Source organism: Dermacentor silvarum, chromosome 2 (assembly GCF_013339745.2).
Source record: "Dermacentor silvarum isolate Dsil-2018 chromosome 2, BIME_Dsil_1.4, whole genome shotgun sequence".
Classification (NCBI taxonomy): Eukaryota; Metazoa; Arthropoda; class Arachnida; order Ixodida; family Ixodidae; genus Dermacentor; species Dermacentor silvarum.
The window spans coordinates 255,893,540-255,911,303 of record NC_051155.1 but is presented as its reverse complement, the minus strand read 5'-3'; the positions used below and the strand labels follow the sequence as shown (position 1 = coordinate 255,911,303).

The 17,764-nt window shown below is 48.6% G+C and overlaps 1 protein-coding gene across 3 annotated transcripts in view; it reads left to right on the top strand.

Annotated features, from left to right (window-relative positions):
* LOC119443173 (retinol dehydrogenase 12) overlaps positions 1 to 17,764 on the top strand; it is a 74,815-nt gene that overhangs the window by 45,125 nt on the left and 11,926 nt on the right. For all 3 annotated transcript variants that reach the window (XM_049662627.1, XM_049662628.1, XM_037708337.2), the window contains one exon: positions 14,046 to 14,149. In XM_049662627.1, coding sequence (XP_049518584.1) covers positions 14,046 to 14,149 — 104 coding nt within the window. The remainder of the gene's footprint in view (positions 1 to 14,045; positions 14,150 to 17,764) is intronic.

Below are 17,764 nucleotides of genomic sequence, written 5' to 3'. Positions count from 1 at the left end.
CTTTCGTGCCTTCAGTATGGGCACGACTATGGCAGTGAGCCATGACTCGGGGAGCTGGCCGTTGTTCCAGACAGCGTTGAGACAGTCCAGGAGCCGGGCCTTCTCAGCGTCCGCCAGGTTGCGGAGCATCTGGAAGGTTATCCCGTCTGCTCCCGGGGCGCTTCGCCGCCTGGAACGGTCGAGGGCCTTGGTCAGCTCATGGGGTTGGAATGGCTTGTTGCACAGTGCCGCCACTTGCTCCAGTATCCAGTCCTGGTGGTGGACGATGTGCGGGGCGGCTCCTCTCACCATGCTGGCAGGATCGGGGAGCGGGACAGGTGGCCGGGAGGTAAAGTGACTGGCCAGGAGGTTTGCCACCGGCACTGGCGGAGCAGGTCGCGGTGGCCCTCGCCCTCCGGGACGGGAGCAGGCCGCAGATCTACACGGATTCCCGGGCGGTGGTCAGGGCCTTCGCCACGGGTTCGGTCTCGAGGGAAGCGGCCTCCCTGCTTTGTGGCAGGAGCGTCTCACCCCACGTCATCACTTGGTTCCCGGCCCACATGGGACCTCAGGTCTCCACCGTCGTTCCCAACGCCAACGAGCTGGCCCACGCCCGCGCGCGCGAACTCACCCACCGCGCCGGGGAAACGCCGCTCGAGGGCGCGGACGCGGGGTTCCACAAGGACGCGCTCCACACGTTTAACGAGATTTCCAAGCACTATCAGCTCGGCAGGAGGGTCTATCCCCCGCCCCACGCCAAGCTCTCCAGGCCTCAGTCTTCCACCCTTCGCATGCTGCAGACCGGGTCATATCCCAGTCTAGCCACGGTCAGTACATATGCGGACTCGTTCGAACCCGATTGTCCGGATTGCGGCGATCCCTTCTGCACTTTAGAACACATGCTCTGGCGGTGTTCCTCGTTACGGGACCACGATAATCTCACCACGGAAGAAGAGTGGGTGGAGGCGCTCAAGAGCTCCGACCTCACCGCTCAGCTACGGGCTGCCCGAGGGCCCACGACGCGGCGGTCAGGCACGGCCTGCCCGTCCCAACGTGGGAGCGGCCCGCGGTGGCTCCTCCTCCATAAGGGGTTCTCGGAGTCGGTCCTCAGGACCTAAAATAAAGTTCACTGCCTGCCTGCCTGCCTGCCTGCCTGCCTTGTTTGATAGGGAGTTAAAGATTCAGAGTGGTGATGTCTGGTTACTCTTGTAGTTAATGTGCGTACATATGGAGCAGGATCGATCGAGAGTTTGTTATATTTGAGGAGGAAAAGAAATTTAAGCCTTCAAATTTTCCGCCGTAGTTGTAATATCTGTATACCTTCAATGCGCATGATAGTGGATGGAGAGTCGCTTATACGGTACTTAGAAAAAATAAACCTAACTGCTTTCTGTTGAATCATTTCTAGTGCATTAATACTGTGTTTATTATGTGGATCCCAGACTGTGCATGCGTATTCCAATTTCGGCCGAATGGGTGATTTGTATGCGTGAAGTTTAGTTTCCGCGGGCGCTTGTTTTAGTTTACGACGCAGAATACAGAGTTTACGAAATGAGGCAGCACATACATTAGAGATATGTGAATTCCAACTTAGGTTGTTAGTTATTGTCACACCTAAATATTTATATTCATTCACTTCAACGAGATGATGAGTAGGAAGATTATAGGGAAACTTCCACCTATGTCTTTTCTTGGTTATTTGCATGTATACTATTTTTTTCTTCATTCAGTTGCATGCTCCATTGTTTACACCATGAATAAATGCTGTGAAGGTTAGTATTAAAAATTTCCTGATCCTCTCGGCAAGAAATCTCATGAAACAAAATGCAGTCATCCACAAATAAACGAACTTGTACTGGTTCAGTAACAACGTTGACAATATGATTAATAAAAATCAAAAGCAAGAGTGGTCCCAGTACGCTACCTTGTGGTACCCCGGAAGTAACTGGCACACGACGCGAGTGGTGACCATTAACACAAACCGACTGTACGCGGTTTGCCAAGTATGCGGAGATCCAGTTTATTGTGAAAGGTGGGAGGCCAATGTATTTTAGCTTGTAAACTAACTTTTGATGTGAAACAAGGTCGAATGCTTTTCGAAAGTCCAAAAAAATTACGTCAGTTTGAGCAGACTTGTCCATAACACTTGCAAAATTGTGAATTACTGTGGTTAGTTGTGTGACTGTAGAAAAGCCCTTCCTAAACCCATGTTGAAATGCAGACAGAATGTTGTTATCTGTTAAAAACGTGATTACGTGATTAGCAATAATATGTTCAAGCATCTTACAGCATGAAGAAGTCAGAGATATAGGACGATAATTTGAAATCAGCGTAGTGCCACCTTTCTTGTGTATGGGCACCACACGCGCCGTTCGCCAGTCAACCGGTAGATCCGCAGAAGATATCGATGCGCGAAAAATGTATGCAAGGAATGGGGCGAGCCCTTCAGCGTAACGACGAAGGAACGCCCATCAGGACCGGGTGATGTTTTAGTCTTCAGGTTAAGAAGCATAGCCACAATACCTTGTAGCGACACAATATCTTCGAGATCAGGGCAAGATACAGGGGTAAGACTGACGCTTTCAGAAGGGATGGAAAACACGCTGTGAAAATACGAGTTAAAATGTTCCGCAATGGCCTCCTTGTCAACAATTTGAACACCATCAATTTGTATCTCGTCAACCGACTTTTTCTTCTGATTTAAGAAGTCCCATAACTTCTGAGGGGATTCGTTTAAAAAATTTGGTAGGGTATGTTGAAAATAATTCCATTTGGAACGTTTCAACGCCTCATTAAATGCGGCTCTAGCAGCTTCAACAATATTTGAGGCTGCTCCTCTTTTTTTAATGCACTTAAGTTTTCTTTTTAGGTGTAAGACCTCTCTTGTGAGAGAGAGGTCTTGCACCTGAGAGAGAGGTCATGCACGCTGGCGCCGCGTTCTTCGCACTTGCTGACTCAGCGCAACACCTTTCAGTTAGAGGCACCGCTTATAGCGAAAGTATATGCGACTGGCGCGCGTTTAAACCCAAACAGTCAATGTAACCTCCTAATCTCTGGGAATGGCTGTCTCCACTGAGCTGCTGGAGACAAGCCGGACGCTGCAAGTGTTTCTATTATTCTGATTTCGGATGAGTTGCACGTTTAACCTTATTCTTCATATGTACTGCACTAAGCATGTACGAGCTAAGCGCATTTAACTTATGGCGTCGCATGAGAGTGAGGAGGAATAGAAGCTCGAATTAGAAGACAAGAAAGAATCGCGGTCAACTGATAGCATGATCGCACATCATGCATCTGTACTTGAGGCTATACTCTTACGACAAATGACAACGCAGCCCTATTCGACAGCTTCCTATATACTGGATCGGGATACACGGACCGTGTACACGGGATACCTTGGATCGGCCTTACGGGCACGATCGCGCTCGCGCTTACGTTCGCGCACGGCAGCCTCTTCTTGTGCCGTGCGCTGCACCTGTGGCCTACCCATGGTGACGGCCAGGAATGCATTGCGTGACGCGCGTAATGCGATGCAGATATATACAGTTCGTCTGGGGAGCGTGGCGCTGCAGTTCCCATTGTTCTTGTCGGTACAACTGCGAATGTAAACTGTATATAGTGTTCTACGATTTTGTGCGCAGATCGTTCCACTGTGTAAGTTGGCTTTCCTGCAGTGCGTTTTCGACCCTCACGGACGAATCAGTGAGGCAGAAAGCTTCGCTTTAAAATTAACCGCCAAAGCACTCCGTACAGATGGTTAACCAGTGAAGCTGAAATGTGCGGCCCCGGTGTTTATCACTGGGTTAATCCCGACGGTTCAACAAACGACGGCTTGCTATAGGCGCTGCTGGATCCTCGGTGCACAGTTGCGGCCACCCGGGCCTGTGCCCGGACTGCAGCATCGGCATGGAGAGCTCTCTCACGGTGCTGCTGTCGGCGCTTTTCTTCCTAAGCTGTGGGGTGTTTGGGAGTTCGTACGATGCGTAGCACGCGTGCTCGGCTGCGACGGAGAGAACAACGTCACTGATGGCGAAGCCAATGGCGCGCCTCTCTTGCTCTTCTACAAGGGTAGTTCAAGGGCGCGTTATAGGTCCCGGAGCCCACCACACGGAGTCGCAAGGGGTATATGTGCCATTGCGCTTGAACCCTTCCTACATTATCGCCAGGGTCAGCCCATATTTCTGCGCACATCGGACGGACGGATTTTGGTTTCGCCTAGCCACGTAAAGCTTCGCTGTAAAAGACGCTCAGGCGGAACAATTGCCGGACAGGTCTGCCAGGCATACCCCTCCTGCAGGAACATCATCACCACCACCGCCAACACATTACAAAGCAACTAAAGTTCTTTATTTTGATACTGATTACGGAAAGGACCAAAAAAAAATGTCGCAGTTTCGCCCGAAAGACGAAGCATCGATTGCGATAGCAAATTAGTAGAGAACTATTCGGAGTAGGGATAGTGGTTTTATCGGCTGCATAAACTTGGACACATTCGCTTACTAACTGAATTAACAATCGTGGTGTCCGCGCGCACAAGCAAACACGAATAGATCACACTGAATGACCGCAGACAACGACTGTCAAAACGCCGCAGCGGGCGAAGGCTCGCGCGGTCTATCGCTTCAACGGAAACTGAGCGGCGAATGCAGAGCGCATACAAAGGTCAGAGCCGTGTGGAGATAAGATACGGTGCGGGCGACCGCAAACGCAGGGCAAGTTGTGCAGAGAAGTTATTGGCAGAGGAGAAGCTGCCCCCCCCCCCCCCCCCCCGCGTATTACTATTTGCGCCCCCGTACAGCGCTCGACCGCTGGCGCCACGCTGCGCCGCTCGCGCGTACCGCGTTTTTAGGTGGTTGCTTTCGCCGAGGGCGCTCGAACGCAATCATATGGTTCGCATGCTTGCCGACTTTACAAGTGTGGCTCTATGGCCGAGTGGTTACGGCGCTCGCTTCCGGATTATGTGTACGCGGGTTCGAATCCTGGGAGGCGTTGGCTTGTTTTTTTTTTCTTTTTTCTTTTTTTTTAAATCTTAATATCACGCTTTTCCTTTTGTTTTCCTCTCTGTTTGCCAGCGCGGTCGTTTGAACCCCGGCGCCACGGCGGAAGCCGTGGTGCCGGGCGCCGACGCGAAGCGGCGGTCGTTGGGGTGTTGCGGAGCGCAGCGTAGCAACACCCCAAATAAAAAAATACTGCTCCAGTCAGGTAGACTGCTCCCTCCCTGATAGTGAGATTATATTTGGATCATCAAAACAGTGATGCGTTTATTTAGGAATACCACCGATCCCCTAACAGCAGGCTAGTCACCCCCAACCCAGCGTGTTCTCCGTCAACGCCTCCTCCGTTCCAACGGCGGCGGCTAGAAACGGGGTACGCGCGAGCGGCGCAGCGCGGCGCCAGCGGTCGAGTGCTGTACGGGGGCGCAAATAGAAATACGCCCCCCCCCCCCCCTTCCACCCTCTTCCCGTTTCTTGCTTTCGCGTGGGATATTCAGTGGCAAGATACGCCTTTGGTGCCGGAGCACAGCGCCGCCCCGCCTCCCTCCCTCCCATACCCCCACAGCCTTTCGCGCGACGGTCGCGTTTCTTTTCCGCCGTGCGGGCGTTCGCTCTCCGTGATAGCGCACGGGGGAGTTCGCCCTCCGTGATAGCACGCGTCCCCCGCGCGCTTTCGCTCGCGCATACGGAGTGCGGCGACGATTTTATCTCCCTTGGAATCTATACGGAACCTCACGGCGACGGCGGCGACGACGGAGACGACGACGGCAGAAATCCGGTTGATGTGTCCATATAATTGCTATGGCGCTAAAAAAACAATCAGCCTCCATTCCACCCTGTGAAAGTGGATACACAGCGAAGCTGTTGACGACGTTAGACAAGCACCACAAGTGACGTATGTCACGAGCGCACGCACGTGTTTGGAAGTGCAGCATTCGTGCTCATTCTCGTAGGCCATCCGCCAAGCGCACGTGCGTTATTGAACGAATTGAATTTCTCAAAGTAAATTGCGCCAGAAAATTGGTAAAGTATGACTTATACACAAGCCGCAGACGTAATAGCTTCCGATTGTAATTGGAATATACGAGAATAACGCCATCGTCAGGTGACGATATCGCCTGATGATGTAATCTGATGATAGCATCACGTCAAACGTGACGTTACGTGATGACGTCTTCGTCAAGTGACGATGTAACCTGATGATGTCATGTGACGCCTCGTGTAGAAGCAGCACACTGTGCGCTCCCCGCTTTGCACAGTATCCGGGATCCGCCCACATTTTTGTGTGAGCGAGAGCCGCGCACGCGGACATGAAAAATCCCGACCAACTAGAGGCTTCGCTGTAAAGAGAACGCTGCATAATATGCGTAGTACATATGGCCTCAAGGCAAGGCGACCAGCGCCAGTGTGTTCATGGATATGGTATGGGATCGCGCTGCACACTGTTGCAGGTGCGGTTCTAATGCCGCGCATAGGCTTGATATAAGCGCCTTCAGCAGCCGGTACCGTCTAAGGGCCTGGTCAACGGTGTCGTCGATCACGAACAAACGACGAAACGCGCTATCTCTTAGCATAGGATCAGTGTCGAGGGCACGGAGCGCTATGAAAGCAGCCCCAAAAATTTATACCGCCTTACCACTCCGTGAAGATGGTCGAACAGCGAAGCTGCGGTAGTTAACCGAGTGTTACATGTGCATGTGTTGCACGTGTAGTTGCGTAAACACAAGTAAACACACATCTACAACACAATGTTATATTCTATTGAAATGTTGCGAGGCGAGAAGAGGCAGCGACTTCAGATGCGACTCGACGAGTGTCCAGGGGCGGTATTCTGTAAGAGTCTACCTAGTGGACTGTCCATTTCGGCGACCGTTGATTCGCTGCTGCTTGACGTGCAGAAAGAGACTGGCTGGCACCTTCCTGCACATCAAGCAGCAGCGAATCAACGGCCGCCGAAATGGACAGTCCACTAGGTAGACTCTTAGAGAATACCGCCCCTGTTCTCTGGTCGAAACCTGCCAAACCGCCGCCAGAGGCGTCGACTGCAGTCGCTGACACCGCGCGTTCGGCGCGAACGCGGACGGCGTTGACAGGAGCTCTGCGCGTTGCCCGTTATTGGAAAGGGCGCGCCGCACAGAGTAGTAGTAATTTTATTGAAGAAGAAAATGACGCTTATTTCTGCTGCCCAATAGGGAGCACGGCGCAGCGTCAGGAGAAGGGGAAAAAGGAGATAAAGATGTTGAAAGGAAGGGAAGAGAAGGAGAAGCAGCAAGAGTCTCATCCGATCATGGAGGACGCTGGTGATGGAGGCGGTGGCCTGCTGGGGGCGAGCGCGTAGCGATGGGCGGTGATTCCGTTCAGTTACACAAACTCCAAAAGGCTATGGAGAGCTCGGAGGTGGGGAGGCGACGGGAACAGGAGGTCGCTGGTTGTCGCAGCAGGTTGCCTGTAGGCAGTGATGACTTTTAAGTTGTCCCGTGCCAGCGCTGGGCAAGCACAGAGGAGGTGCTCGAGGGTCTCGGGGTCGCCGCAACGTTCGCAGGCCGGTGAGGTGGAGCGTCCATTGGCGTGCAGCCGCGCCGCCGTCCAGACACAGCCCGTGCGCAGTCGAAGTAACTTTGCGCGTTCCCTCCTGGTAAGCACACTCTGGAAGTGGCCTGGGACCGTTGCCGTTTGCTACTCTAGCATCCGGGTGGACGGTTGTGAGCAGTTTTTTCAGGCACTGCCTCGAAAAATCAGAGGAAGCGACTGCTCGTGTGAGCGGCACTTCAGGATGGTGGGCGGTTTTGGCGAGGGTGTCCGCTGCCTCATTACCAGCTGTTCCCACATGCGAAGGTAGCCAGTGAAACGAGATGGTGACCCCCGCGGCAGCCAATGCAGAGAACTTCGAGCTGAGAAAGGCCCCCGTAAGCCCTGATCGGCGGTGGTTGATGAGGCTCTGGAGCGCTGGCTTCGAGTCGCAGAGCACTGCCACCGGTTGCCCAGGAGGGTCCTCAGCCAGGACATCGGCGGCTAGGTGGAGCCCCGCTAGTTCTGCCGCGGTGGAGCTCGCGGCAAAGGGGATCCGACATTGTCTGTGGACCGCTCTAGCCGGGATGGTGCAGGCTGCAGCAACACAGAAACACTGCAGTGCCTAGAATATACTTATATTCTAGGCACTGTAGAAACACCTTCTTTTATGGGAAAGACTCGCTGCCCAGGCGGCGCTGCAGATAATAATGATGATGATGATGATGATGATGATGATGATTGGCATCCCCTTTGAAACGGGGCGGCATCACCTAGCCTGTTTGATTCAATCAGGTATACTATACATGTTCTTTATCTAGCATTTTTGTATACCTCTCACTATTATTTTTCTTTTTTTTTCAAAAATTTACCTTGTACCGCTACCTATAATTTCAAGAGATCAGGTCGTATCCCTCTTTTTCCTTTTTTTTTCACCCGTACTCTAATCGTCTCTTGCTCATCTCTACGGCTGATCTGTTGATGTTTCCTTCTACTTTAAACCCAAGCGCTTCTGGGAGTTGCACGTTACCTACGGTTATCACTGGGTAGATCCCGTCGCATTCCATTAGGACGTGCTGAGTGGTCTCTGGATCTTTACTGCAGCATACACATGCCTCATCTAGATCCGAATATTTGCTCCGGTATGTTCTGATCCTTAGGCAACCGGCTCAAGCCACAAATAGCAAGGCACTGCCCTTTGTATTATCGTACAAATTTTCCCTTCTAATTTCTTTCTTCTCATTCTTGTAAATCTCCATTGTCCTTTTTGTTTCCATCCTTTGCATCCAATTCACGGTCTCCATTTCTCTCACTTTCTTTCTGATGACTCCTGGTTGTCTATTTACAGTGTCTATTATCCTGTACTTGGTTGCCAACTTCCTTGACCTCTTCCTCCATTCTGTGTCCACGCTTTTCATGTAGAGATACTTGTGCACTTTAGCTGTCCATTTATTTTCATCGATGTTCCTGAGCCTTTCTTCAAAACTAATTTAGCTCTGTTCTTCTCTGACTTCAAAAGAGGCCCAACTCATGGCACCCTGCACTGCCTCATTTGTGGTATTACCGTGGGCTCCCAAAGCCAACCGGCCTACTGATCTTTGGTTAACTTCCAAACCCGACAAGATATCCGATTTTAAGCATATAATGGCATTTGTGAATGTTAGCGCTGGCACCATTACTCCAGAAGCGCCGCTAAACAGCGCCCCCAACGGCGAGTTCGTTGTTTCGAGTAGGGGGAAACTGGCCGTATGCTGCTGAAAAGTCCGGAGCGCAATGGAGCCGCCGCTTTCGCTTTTTATTGCGATAGCAATTATATGGACACTTCAACCGGATTTCTGCCGTCGGCGTCGCCGTCGCCGTGAGGTTCCGTATAGATAAAATCTTCACCGCGCGCCGTATGCCCGAGCAGAAGCGTGCGGGGACGCGCGCTGTCACGGAGAGCGAACGCACTCAATCTCCCACGCGCAAGCAATGAAGCGGGAAGCCAGCGCCGGAGGGCGCGGGGGGGGGGGGCACTTCTACTCTGCCAACAACCGCGCTCGTCGCTCGACATCATCGTCTCTTATCTCTCCCACGGCGGAGGGAGTGGGGGGGGGGGGGCACTTCTACTCTGCCAACAACCGCGCTCGTCGCTCGCTCGCACCGTCTCTTATCTCCACACGGCTCTGACCTTTATGCGCCATGCATTCGCCGCTCAGTTTCCGTTGAAGCGATAGACCGCACGTACCTTCGCCCGCTGCGACGTATATGCACTTACTGCCAGCGTTTTGACAGTCGTTGTCTGCAGTCATTCAGTGTGATCTACTCATGTTTGTTTGTGCGCGCTCACACCACAGTTAGTAATAGTCGGGCCACATTTTCCAACGCACGCTACACATGCAATGTTGCCCGGGTCGGCAGTGCAGCGCTACAGGTGTGTCCCTTCGCACGCGCTGCCCACGGGAAGCGCTTCTCATCAACACCACCGTTTCACACGCGCCTTTTCGTGGTCATCGAGTCTCTCTTCATGTCGGTCTACTTACGCCGCAGCACACCTGCTTACTTAATCAGCTCATGTTTACTACAATTCATATTGCTACCAAAGCCGCTCACCTTACTTCGTATGACATTGCTGTGTTGCTATCGCATTCATTGCTTCGCCCTTAGGGCGTAACTGTGAATTTTTTTATTGCGATAGCAATTATATGGACACTTCAACCGGATTTCTGCCGTCGGCGTGGCCGTCGCCATCGCCGTCGCCGTCGCCGTGAGGTTCCCTATATATAAAATCTTCGCCGCGCGCCGTATGCCCGAGCGGAAGCGGGGGGCGCACTTCTACTCTGCCAACAACCGCGCTCGTCGCTCGCTCGCACCGTCGCTTATCTCCACACGGCTCTGACCTTTATGCGCCGTGCATTCGCCGCTCAGTTTCCATTGAAGCGATAGACCGCACGTACATTCGCCCGCTGCTACGGCGTATGCGCTTGCTGCCAGCGTTTTTACAGTCGTCTGCAGTCATTCAGTGTGATCTATTCATGTTTGTTTGTGCGCGCTCACACCACGCTTGTTCAATCAGTTAGTAATAGTCGGGCCACATTTTCCAACGCACGCTAGACATTCAATGCTGCCCGGGTCGGCAGTGCAGCGCTACAGGTGTGTCCCTTCGCACGCGCTGCCCACGGGAAGCGCTTCTCATCATCACCACCGTTTCACACGCGCCTTCTCGTGGTCATCGAGTCACTCTTCATGTCGGTCTACTTACGCCGCAGCACACCTGCTTACTTAATCAGCTCATGTTTACTACAATTCATATTGCTACCAAAGCCGCTCACCTTACTTCGTATGACATTGCTGTGTTGCTATCGCATTCATTGCTTCGCCCTTAGGGCGAAACTGTGACATTTTTTGCTGCGGTTTGGATTTCGGCGAATTTCAGGCGTGCAAGAATTCTTCAGGCCAAGCACTCTTCGAAAAGGCAGGAAGCTGTCAACGCCCAGTATGTTTACGATGTGCAGGAGATCGCAGGAACTATTTCGGTGCGCTGCCACTCGCAAGTTCAGCGAATGTCATACGACATTGAAATACGGGAAACTTCTACGAGGCATGTCCGCGCGATTAACGACAATGAATGGACGAAGATATTGCTCTTAAAAAACCCAAAACGATCTGCAATGAACGACGAAGCCAAATCATGAAATGTCCACCGACGACTGCTGGCCGAGGCCGTCGGCGGCCCGAATTCGCGCATTCGGGCCGCCTTGCGTCTATGTTGTTTCTGCAGCACAGTCAATAGCGCAAGCACTTCTGCTGCATGCATGGCAGTTAGGCGTAATTTTCAACATTTGTCTCCCCAAAATTCGTTAAATTGTGTATGTGCGCGGTGGCAGTTCGCGAATTCGCATTCTGACAGCCCTGGTTTTGCAATATGCCCCGTGTTGGATGCGCGCTCCGAAACTACTTTGGGTTGGTATTCGCTGGCCTTGACGGAGCCCTTTGTTAACCTTGCCTTGTTAGCCTCATTTGTTCGGGACGCTCGGCAGGTGAACGAGCCGCGTTGCTTACCCTACATGTATAGGATGTAAATACCCTACACGTAGACGTAGCAGACAACATTTCTACCCTATTCACAACAACAGAGACAACACCTATTCCACCCCTGACTGTCAATGTAACAGCTCGCGGAAACGTGTCGGCAACATAAAGAAAAGAAGAAACAGATTATTGTCATTACTTGAGGTTAACGAAAATATTACTTTTATACTTTAACTCGTGCTAGGGAAGAACATAGCCTGTTATATGGTATCTAATCCAAATATATAGGTGGTGTTTACTTAAAATACCGCACACAGGTTGATTTGATGTGTTTAGCTGACGCCCCGTAAACAGGCATAGATATAGACACCGAAATGTTCCTCTGATGTAGAACAACTCTAGTCCATCTGGAAGAAAACAATTAGTTCAGTTGATGTACAGTACACCACTTCGAGCCGCCATCATACGGGTGTTTTTATTTTTATTTAGACTCCACAGAATTTTTAAGCATCACCGCTGGAAAGTAGCATAATTATAGTCACTGAGCTGTATTGCTCAAAGAGGGGGATATTGCTTGCACGAGAAACCGAAATTCATAATCGACTAATAACAAAAATGCTCAAATTAATTTTTAATTAATTACTTTACGACACGTATTGCAATTTTTACGAATCGTAGCCGGTGATTTGGCAAAGCGTATCCACTTGCAACAAATTTTCAGGATGACACCGGTATCGAAATTTTCATTCCCGAAGTTTGTGACGCTACGCATAAAATGGCCTTACTTTCCGCCTCTCAGCCTTACGTTTCGCGTTCACAAAGTGGATTTAACGCGTCACATTAAATGCAGCATCAAATCCCTCCTTTCGTAATTGAGATTTCAATGGGCAACGGTGGGATTAGCTCTCTGTTGCATGACGGCCTTTGTTGGAACGCAAAATCACTTTACTTCTAGTCGGTAAAAAAAGTGCTAGTATGCGCGCCTACTAATTTCCGTCTTAACATCCATTGAAAGTTCAGGTATCCGTTTAGAATAATTCAATATCTCCTAAATATACTGTGACTGTTTCACCGAGTCATTAGTTCTGTTGTCTTTGGAGATGTTCTTCCCGACTGATGCATCGGGGCGCGCAATAAGACTAGAAATTCTACCATCTTACCAGCACAACACTCTATGGTCATTTTACTGCGGTAACCATTTATAAGCTAGGAATTGGGCTGTATCTGTAACGCGGCTTTCAAACAATTCGCAACGTATGTGCTCTTACTATAGTTGGTTTTGAGCCGAAATCCCCAAGTCGGCAATACGTAGGCAAACTTCAACGGCACAATTACATTGCATTGTCGGTTAAAAGTTCCGTTTTGATCTTACTCGCCTAACTTAATGAAAGGCTGTTTTAATGGCTCAAATTATAGAATCAGAAAATACGAAATCCTCTTCTGATTGCGTGTAAAGCTGACATGTTAAATGAACAAACATCGCGCTACTCGTGAGCTTTGCAAGCTCCAACGCAATACGTGCTGAACAGAATTTTCCACTTCCATGGCCTTTTGAGACTTACGCTAGGGTTTAAGAGCACCATTATAAAAGGTGCCTCGATGCATGGCCCTCCCCGACTCGCCGATGAGTGAACAATAATAAATGTACCATCAGGAAATACAAAATTAAATTTTTTTATGGTGTGCATTGGTAAACAAACAAAATGTGCTAATCTGCCATTGAGCAGAGCGTACAGAAATCTCATTCGCCTGTTCCGAGTGGCGATTACGATGCCGCGATGGCCACGCTCATAGTATATGCGCCCTGAATGAATAGCCGGGGCATGTTGCGTTATTCGAGGAGACATCACTGACTCAAATATTTGATTCGCCCTCGGAATACATATGTCACCAATAACCTGAAACTCAACCTGGTGGCTGATTTTCCCGCTTGCCAGAGGCACACATTATTTGGCAGCATTTACTGGTCTGAGCACAGTGGCATTGAAGTGAAGACCAGTCTTACGTATTTAAGCCTTCATTCCGGCGTACGACGGGCATTCCTTTTTTTTTATTGTTATTTGGGAGATCTGCTGCAAGGCTTATTGACGTAAGAAGTGAGCAAAAGGGCATCACACTAACGCTTGAAGCTCTGTGCGATGCAAGTACCGCAGCAATGAGTTAACGCACATATTTTCCGTTATTCAACGGCGAGGCGAAGGGACAGCAGTTACTGCCGTTCTCGGGGTTGCGGACGCCTTGCTGAATTATCGGCATTCTTCGCGAATTCATTACGCATAAAAGCTATATAGACTGTAGTAGAACATTTGCATTTGTTTGAGAAGGAAAGCTGATCTGAGCATTCCTACTACACTGTTGGAACACTAGCTCACTGTCTTCAATTTCACCATTGCACTTGGGGCATAATGTAATCAATTTAGTATCAATTAGTAAAATTTTGTGACTTAAGAGGGCGTATGGCTACGATCACCCCCATTTCTGACCACGCCTATATGATTGTTGGCCAGTAAAATGTGTCGATTTGTGTTTTAGTCAGTCAAACATTCTCCGCAGGCGTCACAGTGAATGCTCTGCACCCTGGTGATGTGAAGACAAACATCGCGACCAACTCACCCGGGGGTCTCTTTTTCGGCTTCCTTTTGGCTCTTGGAGGAAAGGTGAGCTGGCTGACTCAAACAATACTTGATGGTATTTCCCTACTTCTTGCTTAAGATCCCTGAAAATTTGGCGAGGATAATGATGAATCAAAATATTATTCTGTTACTGCGTTTTATTTTTCTGTTATACCTGTCTAGCTCTCTGCCTAAAGTTGATTTCCAAATAATTGTAAGTCAGCAGAAAACGGCGCCAGATTCACAATTCTGACCTACCTATGCTACCATTTATTTCTGCGCCACTTTATTTCTGCGCCACTTTATTTTATTGTATTGTATACATAATCCCAATTTATTTATAGATTATCATCTCTTCTGTAAACCTAACTTTAATACCTTGTAGTATATTGTCATTGCTGAGTTCCTAAATTTTACCTCTTTACCAGTTGTTTATTATAAAATTTATTGCCTTGTTTTATTCTGTTAATACTGCCTACCATATTGTGTGTCTTTGCTAATTGTCAATGTATTGTACGTAAACTAAACATTGTGCTAATTGTTATTGTTATATTGTAAGACGACTATGTACATGCACTTCTGTTATGATCCCTGATGCGATCGACAGTATAAGTAATAATAATAATAATAATAATAATAATAATAATAATAATAATAATAATAATAATAATAATAATAATAATAATAATAATACGAGGAACAAGCAAGAAGTCCGGGACGATCAGAAGGCGCACAACAACTGAAGTTTTTTTTTCTTGAATAAATCCTGTTTGACAAGTAATAAACCAAGCATACACATAAGCACAAGTAGGTCTACAAAGAGAAACGAGTCTACGACGTGTTCATACCTATCCCAGATGGGAAGCACACTCTTTCTCTGATAGCAAAACATATGCCATGCTGGCACAACGTTTCCTCGGGCTTTTATCTCAGGAGCTTCAACAATTTCTCTATAGACGGGTGATCAGCAGATCTGCATATATCGCTGGTCTCTTCCAACAAATGTGCGCATGCAACCGTAGCCTCTACAGGGCAAACTTAGACGTCCAGAGATTACTTTTGTTCTATTCTACCTTTCAATCTGTCGTTCGGACGTCTGCCCCTTTAGCCTACATACGTCGTACAGCATGACAAAAAAAAAAAATGCATACACCACGTTTTCTTTACAGCACACAAACCTGGCGCGATGCTGCTTGGTACACTGAGAATTGTTTCTTTTTTTTTCCTTATTTACTGTCCTGCACAATTTTGCAAACTTATCGGGGACCGATGATATGTTACATTAACGCCTACCCTTTCACTCTATTTCTCAAGTTTATGTGAAACGACATAAATGTGTGGAATTCATGTTGTTCTTACACTTCTGTTCTACAGCATGGTTCAGCGTCCTGACTTTTTAAAATTTTTTGTTGACAGAAAGACTTAATCGCTTACGGATACCCTGCTCCAGCAAGGCGTGCTGCTTGCAATCTCTAAACCTGCCTTGCGGTAAACCTGCTAAACCTCTCTAAACCTGCTATCCTTGGTGAACAGATGATTTCTTCAGGGCGTCGCGAGTTACACAGTGCTGTGCTTCAGAGTTATTAGTGTGATCGTCTCGGTCTACTTGCTTGTCCTTCGTGTTTTCTGGTGCCGTTTGCTGTCGTATTGAAACAATGAGTCTAACAATACTTTTTTTCCACTCAATAAGCGTTACATTCACGTTAAATATAGTTTAGGAAATCGTCTTAAATAGGTATTTTCTGTCAAATAGAGCGACCAAGTGTTCTCGAATGACACTTAAGATCGGGAATCCAAAATCAAAAAATATGGCTGACTAATGGAGTAGCACACGAGGAATAAGGATTATAAACAGGGATAAGGTGCCTCAGAAAGGCTGGCCAGGTAAAAGGCTGCATATAGACAGATGTAGTAAAAGCTGATTAAATTAAGCAGGCCAGGGGACTATTTGTCCCCGGCCAGTTTCAAACGGGATGCGAATAAATGTCATCATCATCATTGTACATACACGGCTCATACATGACGATGCGGTGTGTCGCTATACAGTGCTCGAATGCCGATCGCGTCATCGTGAGTTCTGCTGGAATGTTTTATATTGAAATTGCAGTTTGCTATGGGAAGGCAGAGAAAAGAAAGGGCGCCTTTCTTTCTTTCTTTTTACCAGCCTTTCTGAGGCACCTTATCCCTGTTTATAATCCTTATTCCACTTAAGATCGGGAGAAATACATACTTTTCAGAAAGCAAGAGATTCTGAATTAATAAGGCAATTCATATAGTAAGATATTAATGACACTGTTCAACTATATGCATATGTGTTACTACTTGTGAAAAAGACTGCGGAAATGTGGAAATTTATTGGCTCAAGGAACAGCGCCGCGTCCTGGCGTGTAGCTTTCGAGTGCAGCGGTTGTTGGTGAAAGACAGCAATCGGGGGCAGAAGTGATGGCACAATTCTGGAAACTGAAGAAATTCCGAGGCTGTAAGACACTTGTGTCTGCTAGCGCCCTTTCTCTTCTCTGCTTTCCCATAGCAAACTGCAATTTCAATATAAAACATTCCAGCAGAACTCACGATGATGCGATCGGGATTCGAGCACTGTATAGCGACACACCGCATCGTCATATATGAGCCGTGTATGTACAATGATGATGATGACATTTATTCGCATCCCGTTTGAAACTGGCCGGGGACAAATAGTCCCCTGGCCTGCTTAATTTAATCAGCTTTTACTACATCTATCTATATGCAGCCTTTTACCTATCTGATCTGGATCTTTCATCTTTCGCATTTAAAACCTCTATCGCTACCCTGTAACATTACTTACATTTGCAGTGACTCCGATTGTATCAATATGTTATCGCTACCTAGCTTTTTACCTATGTGATGTAGATCTTTCTATTTAAGATCTATGTGACTACACTGTACCATTAATTACACTTCCAATGATTTCGGTTCTATCAATGTCTTACCTGCTTTTCTTCCACCAGTACTCTTACTAATCTTCACTGCTGACCAGTTAATCTTATTTGAATCCCAGGCTTCTGGATGGGATGGGATGGGATGGGATAACTTTATTGTAAGGTCCTGCGTGCTACGGGGCGCAAGGCTCCATAAAGCGGGCTACACCCACGTTGGGACCGGGAGTTTTAGCTCCCTGGCCGCATCGTGGGCTCGCTGGACGGCCCAGAGCTGTTCCGCCAGGTCCGTGCTGCGTAGTGCTTCTTGTAGCCTGGCGAAGTCTTGATTATTGTTTGCTTGGGTCCGACCACACGGCCAGAGCAAGTGATGTACGTCTAGTGTACTAAGGCAATTTTCGCAATATGATGTTGTATATAGCTCAGGCATTTAGTGATGTAGTCTGTTCTGCGTGGGGTACGTGTTGGTTTGAAGCATTCTGAAGGTGATGGCTTGAGGCCTGGTGAGCTTATTGTGAGGTGTGCTGTATATTCTGCGGTCTAGATAAAAGTGCTTTATGACTTCGTTGTATGTGGAGGGAGGGTCCCGATTCTCGCGGGGATGGTCACGACCAGAATAGGTGGCGTCGCGGAGGGTTAGGTCTCGCGCGCTCCTGTGAGCCATCTCGTTGAGATTGGGAGGGGCGTCGTCGATCTCTCCGAGGTGTGCCGGGAACCAGCAGATGGTGTGATGCTGCAGCGGTGC